The sequence below is a fragment of the Coloeus monedula genome, assembly GCF_965178545.1.
Source record: "Coloeus monedula genome assembly, chromosome: 20".
NCBI classification, from domain to species: Eukaryota; Metazoa; Chordata; class Aves; order Passeriformes; family Corvidae; genus Coloeus; species Coloeus monedula.
The window spans coordinates 8543994-8556880 of NC_138800.1; the positions used below are offsets into that span (position 1 = coordinate 8543994).

The following is a 12887-nucleotide window of genomic DNA, read 5'->3' on the forward strand; positions in this document are numbered from 1 at the left end:
GGGGTTGGCTCCAGTTATCCCAGCTGAAGGAGAGGGGAAACTCGAGCTCAGGCTTTGCTTTACCTTTTTTTTCCTTGTTGTAGTAAAACCCGAGCCTGTTTTCTAACAAACTCTTGCCCAGAGTCTCATGACTGAACAAGCAAACTCTGGGATAGCACCGGGGAGGAGCTCCTGGATTATTCTGAAGGCCCCTCGGGATCAGGGGCTGTCACATGCTGGGGAATGTGTCTGGCATCATGTGGTGGGGTGAGACACAGCAGTGCTGACTCAGGATGTGTGGGATAGGGATGTGTGGGACAGCAGGGCCACCAGCTCCAGCCTCCCACGGCTCCTCCACGCGCCGCTCCACGGGGCCCCAGCGATGCACAGGTCCTGTCTGCCCGACCCTGCAACCCCCCCCAGGCTTTCCCCTGCACAGGGAAAGAAAGGGAAATAGGGATTCAAAGGGGACAGCATTCTGTTGGAAATGATGGGAATTTTGACCTGGTGGATGAAAGCAAACTGCTCCAAACAGCTGGTCTCGTCGGCTCGGAGAATGTCCACGGGATTTGTGCGTGTCACATGTTTTGTGTTTGGGAATAAACAGGAAAATAAATCAGGATTGTTCTTTTCCCAGGGTGCTGGTACAGCCATTGGAGAGCTGCCCCCGTATTTTATGGCGAGGGCAGCCCGGCTCTCTGGTGCTGAACCTGATGATGAGGAGTACCAGGAATTCGAGGAGATGCTGGAACACGCAGAGACTGCACAAGTAAGGACTGCGTGCAAAACAACAGAATTAATAAAACACAGAACAACTAAGGAGTAAATAACCATTCCAATTAAACGAGAAGGGGCCAAAAAATCAGTTGGTGTGAGTTCACAGGGGACTTCCCGGGGATGGAAAAAGATCCTACACTGGGTAGATACCCGTGGTGATGGGAGGACAAGAATGCAGCTTGTTGGAGCAGATGAAATAGTGCAGCCAAGTATTTGCTACAAGTACTGCAATTATTTAGATTTCCAAGAACAGCACAATAAAGGTAGGGAGACACTGGGCTGGGAAAACAGGGGTAGAGGAGCTGCTGTTCCATAATCCTGGTGGTTCTGGCTGCATTTAAAGCCTCCCTGGGCCAGAGATTATTTCCAGCCTCAGCTCATCCCTTTCAGATGACATTTGCCTGCTGTGCCACTGACACCCTCAGGGGCCAGTGTGTGACCCATTCATCAGCCTGAGGAAATGTTTTTCCTGATGTGGAAATGCAGCAAAACTGCTCCAAGTGCCTTTTTGTTGCTCTTGTCATTTATTTTCTCAAGGGGTTAAACAGAGCACATTTTGCAATTGATGCTGCACATCAGTCTGGTACTACTGTGGATAATTTTTCCTTCAGGTCAGGAGTTTGCATCCTGGTCACAAGTTACTGATAGTGTTCTAGAAGAAATTAAGCATTTTTTCCTCGTGCTGCTTGCCACTGAATTTTTCCCTCTGTATTTTTCCTTCTTATCCTGTTTTGTCTGCCACTAAGTTGAAACTGGTCATGAGACTGCTGTTAAAAACCAGCAGATGCTATTTACCATGCACTGATGTCTTTAAACTCCTCTGCCAGGGTATTTTCTGGAGATAAATACATACTTTTTTTTTTCCTCCTTCAAAAACATGGATGAAGCTTTTCCATGAAAGTGGTTAGTCTGGAAATACTGAATGCAATCTAGTAATTCTAACAGTAAACCCTGTGTTTCCTGAGAGCCTCCCCCTACTAGAAGGTTCCAAAGGGTTTTTCTGCTATTATAAATAGTAAATTCTTCTGTTTTTTTAAAGATGCAGCAGGGGGAAGAAAGAATCTGCTTTGTTCTTTACTCTCTCATCAATCTTTGCTGTGCAAAGTAATCCCCTAACTGTATGAAAATCAAGTTGTGGTAAAAAAACCAACAACGAAACCAGTGCAATACATGACTTCAGTATCTGTGTTTACTGAAACTCTCCCAGCAAATTATATGTGTGTACAGTTGTGGGAGCAGCCAGAGATGGTTTCCAGAACGCACAGTGAGATTCTTGGGAAGAAAATTTTTGCTAGAGAGCATTTTGTCAGGCCAGGCCAAACTATAGCTGTATTGACTGCCCGGAGTGAACAAATGGCCTTGTGGAATTAATGAAGAAAACTGATGGTGTTATTTACCAGTACTTTTGATTTTATTTTCTTGGCAATTGAATTTGGATTGAAGCGTGTTGTTTGGTGGATGGATGGCCAGCAAAAAAAAAAGAAGTGTTTTAAACTCCACTTGTGGTTTGGTTTCTATAAACTCTTTTAACATGAGGCTTTGACAATCTGATTAAATTGTATTGTGCTCATAAAACTGACAGTTCAGTTTTTTCCATTTGCTAATGTGACTTCCTTTTTGCTTTTGGCTTCAATCATGTTTTCTCTGGATGTCTGTGGGAGACAGGCCTGCCTTTCCTATGACCTCTGTAAATCCCAGTCTCCAGCATATCTTATCACTCTTTGCCCTGTAATTTGTATTCATGAGCAGTAGTGATGTCTATTTTTGAATTGCTCATTAACAATTGTTATTACCTCCATCAGCTTTCTCCCACTCTCCCGAGTTTGACACCTCACACGGGGGCTGTGACAAGTGTCCTGTGCCTCGGGGATGCTGCAAATGTTTGATGTCAGGTGACAGGAGCCTTCCTTCAGTATAAAGGCCTCGTTACATCCAGCCTTTTGGAAAGGCTTGGGAATGGGTGTTGGATTTTGAAGAACAGCTGAGCTGCTCTTTGCCTACGAGGCAGAGCCAGCTGCTCTGACGTTTTTGCTGCGTGTGTGTTGCTCAGAGAGCTCGTTGCTGCTGTTCCTCAAAAACAATGGTAATTTGGAGAAACAGATGAGCATCTTCTCTGGTGTGAATAGATCATGGCTACAGCATCCAGCCTGAAGGATCTGTGAGGGGGAATATGCTTGCTGGCTGGGCACTTAAAAAAAAGGTGGCCTAAGAGGATTAAACAGCATAAAGGTTTAATGCTCCATTCAGAGTTACACAGAGTAAAACGCCATTTACTTTAAAGAGTCTATTGATGGATTTTCTGTCCTGAATCTCACATCTGAGTGACCTGTCTCCTTGTGCTGGCTTTTGAGAGAGCTCATTAACCTGCAGCCGATGTGTCTGTCCTGTACTTTCCATTAGCACACTTGAGAAAAAGCCCCTTATTTTAAAGGAACACTCACTTCTTCTTCCTGTGTCCCTTTGTGTGCTCACCAGCGAGTCCCAGTTCCGTGCAGGGAGTGTCAGAGCTGCCTCGTGGCCGTGCCCTGCAGAAGGGGGGTGGTTTTCACTCCGGGCTCTTTGTCCCCAGAGCTGCCACAAGGCAGAGCCCAGCACGCCCCAGACAGAGCAGCTCGCTGGGATTTGTTCATACTTAAGGCAGTGTTTAAAACCCACCGGGATCTCAGCTGCTGTTAGCTCTCTTCCAGTCGAATTCCAGAGTGAAGGAGTATTTTTATCAGAGCTCCCCTTTTAGCCACAGGGAGTATCTCCAGTGCAGCCGTTCAAAGCAACCTCTCAATTAGGGGAAGTGAATCCACTGCTCAGCGCTGGGGCAGCACTTTGGTAATGACACAGTCACAGACACTTCGTGCAGTTTTGTGTCCCCACACACATGAGCAGGGACTCTCTTTTTGCCAGTTTAATAGTTACTGGTTGGTGATTTTTCTCGGTTCTCTGTCATGCTGAAACACTTCAAGCTGAGGAGTGAAAAAGCAGCTTTTGGTGCCAGCTTCCCTCAAGGTGCTCAGTGACAGTGCGTGGGCATTGCTGTATCCTGGTACTCCTTGCTAGGAGGGGAAAGTACTGATATCTTTGCATATCTAATCCTTAATGGCTGTAAGTGTTTGGCTTCATTAAGTGGCATTTCTGTAAGAACTAATGATTTACACATCGGGGCTTTGCTTCTGTGCAGCCTTGCCGCAGCCAAATTTCCATGTAAAAATATTTTCTAGTTGCCTATGTTACTATCAGCCACTGCTGTTTGTTTACTTTCCAAGCTGTGTCCTGCCTCGGGAGGAATACAGGCTTGGAGAAGGGTTAAATGCATAGAAATGCCGAGATGTAGCAGGACTGGTTTGGAAATGATCGAGTGCTATCTGCACACTGGCTGTCAGTTGTTGCTGGGACCTGTTTTTGCCTCCACTGAACCTTTACTGGTTGTGGTTTGTCTGGCCATCACATGACTTCTCTGAAAATTCCCCCTCCCCTCCATTTCCAGTAAACTGTTTGAACAGGAGTGACTCAGACTGAAACCAGCTTCCCTGTAACCACAGGGCTTGTTAAAGAATTTGTCAACGTGGACTCGAGAGGGTTCATATTAAACTGAGCTGCAACCGCCTGGCATTGGTTGCGTCAGGAGTTCCACCGAGCCACTTCCTGCTCCCCGAGGGCTGCAAGGGGTTAAACCCATGGATTCTGTGATGGTGACAGTCACACACATGCTAATCCCATCTTCCCAGCGTTTTGAAAAACCCTGGGTTGCTTTTTCCACATCTTCACGTGGGGTTGCTCTGTGCAGGAGCAGAACAAAGTCCGTGCCACACCCCGGAGAAGCCAGCGCTGTGTTCTGACACGACACTGACTTCACTCACGGGGAATGATTAGGCTCAACTAATAAGTGAAATCTCACTTAATTAGCAGCGTTAAAGATGGCCAAATTATAAACGGATCTCTCCCGTGATTAAATTAACAGCTCCTATCTGATAAGTTCCTGCTTGAAAAGGCTGCTGGCTTGTTTAATCAACAGCGTTTAAGGGTACTTGGTAGAAGAAAAAAGAAGTTAAAGGAGACCACAAGCAGGTTTTATAAAGCATTTATCATAAAAATGGAAGTGGAAGGGTCACGTACAATAACTGGGAAACCTTGACTTCTTCTTTTTCCCCTTTTTTTTTTTGCTTTCCCAGAAATCACTTGTTTAAACTGAACATCAAACTCCACTCATCCTTCCTCTTGCTCACTCTTCCAATCACCCCCTTTCCTCATCGGCTTCCTTTCTTTATTAATTGTGCTGCACGAGGAGGTTGCTGCTGTGGGTGGTCACCAGGAGGCTGCTCCTCACACCCTGCATTCCTCGACTTTGATGCCTGTATTTGTTAATAGCTGTAGGGGAGGGTTCTTCCCCTCTTTTAGGGTGGCCTTTAATTAAATAGAAATTCAGAACTGATCAAACCTTGAAGCTGCACTTCAGAAACTCCCCACAAGCACTGGGGAGTGAGGTGGCAAAGTGACAGTGTGTTTTCACAGACAAAATAATGAGCAGTGGATACTCTGAATAACAGCTCAGTTTTGAACTCTTCTCCAAAATTACCGAGTTTAAAATACGTTTTGGAATGAGTCGATGACAGCTTTAAATAAGGGAACTTGATCTTGAGCACTTGCTGAGAAAAGAGGTAGCAAAGAGTTAAAACAGGCAGAGGGTAGACAATAAGAGCTGTGAGTAAGGAATGTGTAAACCTCCTCCTGGTTGGATTTCTTTGGGCACTGGCAGGAGAACGTGCCCACATTGTTCTATTCATTTGCACACCTGCTCACAGATAAGGAAGAAATAGCACAGAGCACTGCACTAATTACTAATGGTGACTGGAGATGACTTTTTGAGTTCTGTTTTGAAGGGCTTTTTGTATCTGTTCCCTAAAAAATTATTTTAATGTTTAGTGTGTAAGTACATAAATCAGAAATCACCCCGGCAGTGAGGAAACCTGGGTTACTTTGCAACATTTTCGCTCAGTATTAGGTCAGAAGGATTTTCTCAGTAACAAATTTCTCACTTTGCAACAGAAATGAGAAATAATGTCACCATGTGTCCTGGAAATGCTGGAAGCTGCATTTACACAGGAGTTGTGGAGAAGCAGAGGGTTGGATTCTGCCCTTGGATTTGCGTGCCCTGTTCTCTGCGTGTTGGGAATGCTCAACATAAGTTTCTAAGGGGAAAATTTGGCCCTAAATACTTGATATTTCACTCCTCAGCATTCTGAGAAAGACCAATAAATGATCAAAAGCTGGGTCAGAAAAGCTGCTTTAAATATTTTTTTAAGGACAACCTTCAATAACTGATAGAAATTACTTATAGTATCACAATCAAGAAAATGGCTGCTTTTTTTTCCCCCTGCTCCAGACACTGTTTAAATATCTGTGTTGTACAAGAGTCTGGTATGCAGACCACTTCTCTGAGCTGTCTGGGAACCTCTGTCCCTTCCAGGGAGAACAGGGGTGAGGTTGCACATCTGGGCTGAGAGGGAAGACTTGTGTGTGCTAAAGGCTTTGTCAGAAGTTCCTCACTTCAATTCTATTTTAATCCTTAACTTATGTCTAAGTCCCGTGTGGAGAAACAGTATTTTTTTCAGCTGATGGCTTTGAGTTCTCAGGTTTGTCAGAGATTGAAAATGTAAATTTTCATGACTGGTTATCAAAAATTCCTTCCTTACAATGTCCGGATCTTAAACTGCCTCAAAATAGGGCTTGATGCTTTAGAATGGATTTTTTAAAAAATTGACAATGTCCTGGAATTGGCAGAGCTGTGGCCACAATAACTGATGGCAGTTGTAGCTTTGAGATAAATGAGCAGCTGCAGTGGGGTTTGGGGGAGTGCTGGGATGTCCCTTTACTCCACTCCTCTCCCTGCCTGTGGCTGTAGTATCTTGTCATGGAATCACAGAAAAAGTCACCTTGAAAGGGACCTGAGGCAGTTCTTAGTCCAACTTTTTCTTTTCTAGTCCAGCTCAGGTTCCTCAGGGCATTGTCTGGGCTGGTCCTGGAGATGTACGACCTCCCTGGGAAATCTCCTCCAGTGCTGGTGACATTCCCACTGACAGCTCCCTTCCCTGAAAATGGGTTGCAGGAACTGCTCTGCCAGGTCTCCTGCGAGATGTGAATAGAAAGTGGTTGTTCAGCAAGGAAAGAAATCGTTTCATTTCATGTTTTTGTGCAGGGCTGGAAAGCTGCAGAGTCTCAAAGTGGACACGTCGCTGCTCTGAGGAGCAGAGGTGGCAGGGAATGTGGTTAAAGGGGCTACAGCTCTGCAGGACAGATCTGATAAGGCCGAAAGGACACGCTCCTTCCTCTTCCTTTAGGCTATTTCCTTTAATTGTGTCTCGTTCTTTACAAAATTTCTTTATTCATACAGTGTGTGAAGCAAAAGGACTTTTTATATAGAAGTCTGAGGGTTTCAGTTCTAGTTGTGGAAAAAGCTGGCATTAAATTTGAGTTACAGAGCTCACTGAGCTCTATAATCCACGTTCCTATTGGCATTTCCCTGCTGAGCCTGGGTGTTGTGTTGGATTGTAACAGGCTGAAATCTTGAAATTAAAGCTCCTGAGATGGGGTTTGTTGTAAAGAAGCATTTGCTGGTTCTTCCCTGGAGAAGGGGGATGGAAATAAAAAGTTCCTGCCATGATACAGATGATTAATGAAACGAAGAAAATACCTGGAAGTTCCTACTGGAACTAATGGACTGATCTAGAGCTGGTTGACTTCATTCCTGTTCCTGTTCATGGGGAGATCTTATTTACCATAAAGTGGAAGTTTCACACTTTTACTCCAAGACAGGCTAAAATTAAATGACCAGAGAAAGCCATGGCTGCTGTTGGAATGGACACTTCACTCTGTTGTCTCTGCTCCCACAGGACTTGCAAAGGTTTCAGCTCCTCACATGACTCCGTGGCTTCTTTTGTCTGTCTTTTCTAACATCACTTTTAAAATCTGCTAGGAGGACAATGGGTTTCATTGTATTTTCTATAGAAAAACTGCAGCTTTTCTGACCCAAGAACTAACGTTAGTTACTCATGTCTGAGTTTACAAAGTCCCAAAGATGATCATCCTCCTGATTGTCTCTGGATTGCAGCATCACCCCTTAACCTTAACATGCAACCAACCTCAGGAATTTGAAGACAAACAGATGTGGAAATAAATCCCTCACAATCTGTGTCCAGCATTCTCATCCTCAGAATGTAGAATGTAGTAGAAAAATCCACCTGTAGATTTAATTTCTTGTTGATTTGTGATTTGTCTATAATACCTACTGTATGTTCATCCTTGCCTACAAATATTCTGAATATTGAAGTCTTACCAGTTTCAAGCCCTCAGATCTACAGCACAGTCTATTTAATGAGACTTTGTGGGTGCTGCTCTCTTCTTTCCACAGTTCTTTGGAGAAGCCAAGGCTGTTTTATTGCTGTTTGGTTGCCTTCATCTTGTCCTTTTAAAACTGTTTTCATGTTCAACATTGACATCTTTTTCTCTTGCAGCTTTTCCATGATTACCCAATTCCTTTTCCAGAATTTAATGCCTCAGAAAACCCAGACTTCTCATGAAGTGAAACTTACTTAGAATCTGGAATGTCTGTCCTATGCCTGTTGTGTGTAAATCCCTTTCTTTCATCAAACTTAGTACTTGCTTAGTTCTGCTGCCATCCCTTCACTGCTTTCAGTAATCCTTGAAAACTTTTTCCATCTTCCTCTTTGGGGGTCTGATTTCCCAGACAGGACCTTTCTTTCCCATATTTTTGAGTGATAAGGAGGTTTAAACCTTACCCCTCACACCCTCTGCTCTCCAGGCATCAAGATGGAAATATCTCCTTTTAGTTTGCCCCTTGTTTGCATTTAACTGGAAGTATCTTGGAGAAAGCTGGAACAAAGATCCATGAGCTACTGTCACAATATTCCTGCTTGTAATTCACTCATGAGATCATTTTTGGTCAGTGAGTGATGAACAGTTTGCAGGGATGTGTTGTGACCTCCCAGCCTTAGGTACCTCTCTGACTCCTTCACAACTGCTCCTCTGCAGTCAGTGCATTATTCCAAGGAGTTAATAATTCTTCCCAGTCCTCTGAAATCCTGGAATCCATTGCCTGGCCACAAATGGTCATTCTCCCATAAGTTGTGTTTGATTCCATTGTGTTGTAACAGAAAGCCAGAAGAAACAAAACACTGTGCAGCTCATTTCTACCATAACTCGGAGTTTTACATAAAGGGGGGCACTGTCTTTGTAGGCAGCTCTTTAAATGTTAAGAAATCTATAATTTTGGTGATCTAAATGGTAGCTTCATATGCAGTCTTCAGTCTTTGGGGGGAAAAATGTTCTCCTCTTGAGATGATTATCTGGATAATTAAACTTTTTTATTATAACAATAATAGAAACAATGCTCATCCTTGTGTTAAATCTGCCAGTATTATCAATGTATTTGTAAAGTGCTCGAGGTGTTTACAGCAGAAAAGAAATGGGAGAGAAGATAAGGTTTTCCAGGCCTCAAATCCCTGGAATTGGATTGTGTTTTTCAGAGATTGAGCTGGGATGTGATGGGAGCCATGGGTTTCTCAGTGCTCCTAAAAATCTGATTGCAGCTGTTAGAAAATGAACTGTCACATTGCATAATCTGTGCAGGCTTCAGAGAACAGATCTGCAGAAGCATTACAGGTTTTCTCTGTGGAATTCAGTCCAACTCTGATTATTCAGAGCTCCTTGGATACCTCCAACTACTCCTGTGGATCCATCAACCAGCTCTGCTCTTGCAGAGAAAAAAGAGGTTTCACAGTTTCAATGGGAACAATTAATTGAAATTAATTTCAGAGGGAAAAGAGGAAAACTTATTTACTAAAATTATTTTGTTTTCCTTGAGCTTGTTAGTTAAATCTGGTGAGCTGCTTGTTCTTCCCTCACCTTCAGAGGAGCTCACCAACTTTACAGTGAAAGAAGAAGAGAGATTGAATTATAAAGGGAAACAAAATAAAACAGAGGGATGGGACAAAGCCTTGTAATTTAGACAAGGTTGTCCATTCTTTCTTTCAGGAAGGACTTTTCCAGGGGTAAAAAGTCCATATTTACACAGAGCTGCTCCACAAAGGAAGAACACTGTAAATTCTCTTTACCACCCCTTTAGGTGTGGAGCTTTGGGAGGGTTTTTTTGTCCTATGGAGCCACTGGGGTCAATCAAATGATGAAAATTTCCTTTTTCCTGAGGCTGAGCAGATCCAGGACAATTCCCCCCGAGCTGCCAGCTGGGCCTGGGGAATCATCCCTGACCTTTCCGTGCCTCTTGTTCCCAGCCCAGTTCTTGGGATCTGATGATTAACCCAATGAAGTCATGTTTAATCATTTAACCTTCCTCTGCCTGCGCTGTGGCACTCACAGGAAATCTATTTCCAAACCCCAAAAACTCAATCATCTTTGAAAGGGACACAGTGAGCTAAAGCATCCTGAAATGTTATAAAGAATGAATCACAGTTAGCTGAGAGGCCAGTCCAGTCTAGAAACTTTAATTTGGGGGGAAAATGGTTTGCCTGTAAGTAGCTGAACTTTTGTCTTTTTTCATATATATATATATATAAATAATATTATTTTTTAAAGCAGAAAGTTATTTTCTTTCATTTCAAATGCTTAAAAAAACAGAGGAAAGATTCTTCCCCATGCAGGCTTTAGAAAAGAAAAAAAAATCAGTTGTGAAATAGGTAAAAGTTGTGAAACTGGGGATTGTATTCTCGGAGAAATGAAACTTTTAAGGCTTTTTTATTGTTGCAGATGTCGCAGATTTGTCAAACAAAATTTAAGGAAGGAACCAAAGAGAAATAGTTCTGAACTTGTTTTCACAGAGTAAATGTTGAGGCTGGAATTCATAGTTTTGTTGCAGCCCTGGTAGGTTTGTTACCCTGCAAATTATTCATAGCTGTGATTACCTAAGATCATAGAAAATAGGTTAAAAAATCTTTAATTTGCCTTTTGGCTTATTTAGAAAATTTGAAGAAAGGAAAACAAATGACAAGTTTTTGAGTGAAATTTTTAGAACTTAAAATTGTGCTTTCCATGAAGTACTTTGTGATAGACAATGTAAAACCAAAACTTAACAAAGAAACAAGCTGAGTAATAACTTTATTTTTTTAAGTTATTCATTAATAAGGTGAGAAAAATTGCTCCAACATTGGTTTCAGTTTGGGTTTTTTTTTTTTTTAAGGCAAACTTGTTACACTTTTTAAAAAGACTTTCATCATTAGTTTTGTAATGTTTTATATGTTTTTAGCTGGAGGGGCAATATTAGTTTCAAGGCAGCCTTGAATTTTGCAGCAGTTGAGAAATGTGGGTGAGGGAAGCTGGTTCTTTTTAAGAAATGTGGTTTAAAATGGTGCACTGTGCTTACCCTAAGTTAATACAATTTATATCTAATTATAATAATATATTTTATTAAAGCAGCTGTGCTGCAAGTATTAATTTAAAGGTCATTTGCTAGAGAGTTTATTTGCAATTCCAGCTTGTGAAAATGAATACAACAGTGCATTAGCAACACAGTAAAAGATAATGGGGGAATAAATTAAAATCAGAATAGAAACAACTTCCATGCAAATAAATCATGGAGCCATTTGAATAATTGTCTTGGAGTGTTTTATTTTAAAGATTCTTTGCCCTGAGATTTATGGAGCTGCAAGAAAAAATATTTATTGGCTTTTAAAAGTGAAAATATTGCTCCAACCCCGTGAGCTTTGGGAAATGGGGGAGAAAATAGGAACTGAAAATGTCCTGGTCACACTGTTCCAGAAATCCCTGAGGAAGGAACTATTTCAGGACACCTTTCCCAAGGACAAAATCTGGTTTAGCATTTTTTGGTGTTAAATTAATTGGTAAAGAAATCCTGAGGAGTGATTTTCACTTGTGTGTTTGGCTGGAGAATTGGGAGAGCTGTTGTTTTCCTTGGGGAAAATCCTAGGTATTTTATTCCCTCCATCCTTGGCAGCCCATCCCAAATCCTGAGGGTCCCCATGTCAGGGATCTGGGATCCCCTTTTTGGGTTCTGTTTCCTTGGAAATAACCACAAGGGAATTGCAGTTGGAGCAGGAACTGCCCTGGATGTCGCAAGATTTTTGGGCTTGGTCGTCTGTAAATTGTCATGTTTTGTTGTTTATAACAATTTATGGCAAAATTCGCTCTTTTAATGAAAAAAAAACCACCATGAAAAAATTAATTTTACTTTCCAGATTGTTTCCTATCAGAATGAGCTCAAGGGTTTGGTGTCAGCCTCGCTGGGAGCAGGTTTAATCCCTCGTGTTCTGTGGGGATCCTACGAGTTCAATGGGAAAAGAGCAGGAAAAATTTTCATTAAAAGAGTGAATATTTGATCTCTTCCATTTTGTAATCACGATCCCGAGGTGTAACTCCTGGTCAAAATGTGCAAATTCACCCTTAAAGAATATTCTAGAGGGTTTTAATACTCCCCTGTGGTTAAAAATGTCCCACTGTAAGATTTAGGAAATCTCATTTCTTTGGCATTTTTCTTTCAATTTTAATGTGAGTTATTTTGCCAGACATTAAACACAATAAACAAAATTATTCTGACTAAAGTAGTTTTTTTTGGGGGGTTTTTTAATTTTTGAATTGAGAATTTAACTGTTTGAAAGCACAGTAATAGAGAAAAGTTACTACTTGAAAAAGGGGTTTAAAAAAGGTGGGTTTTTTAAAAAAAAAAATATTATCACAGATCTATTATTTTTTAATCTACCATAGAAAATTTTGTCAATTCTACAACTCAAAATTTTAATAATATGCAAGAACATTGTCAAATAATTGTCATTTTCTTGTATTGGTGTTTAGTATTTAAAGTTTCAACAGAACTTTAACAAAGTTAAAATAGCATAAATGTGATTTTTCTGGATTACACTGCAGTTGCTTTAATCAAGAATTAATGATAGTCTAAATTCTACAATTCAGTAGTAAAGGGTGGAATTTAGACTATCATTAATTATTGATTAAAGTCATTTCCTTGTGTAATGTATTGCATTTCTCCTGGAAAATCAGAATTTTATTGCTTATTTGTAGGTTTTTAAAAAGGAATGAATAATTATTTTTTAATGTTTGCTATTCCCAAGGATTCCCAGCTTTCTGTAACTGTTGTG

At 41.4% G+C, this 12887-nt stretch overlaps 1 protein-coding gene across 1 annotated transcript in view; it reads left to right on the plus strand.

The window, feature by feature from the left end:
• Positions 1-12887, plus strand: part of VMP1 (vacuole membrane protein 1) — a 59136-nt gene that overhangs the window by 27903 nt on the left and 18346 nt on the right. The window contains exon 8 of the mRNA XM_082294858.1: positions 617-748. Within this exon, the coding sequence (XP_082150984.1) occupies positions 617-748 (132 nt within the window). The remainder of the gene's footprint in view (positions 1-616; positions 749-12887) is intronic.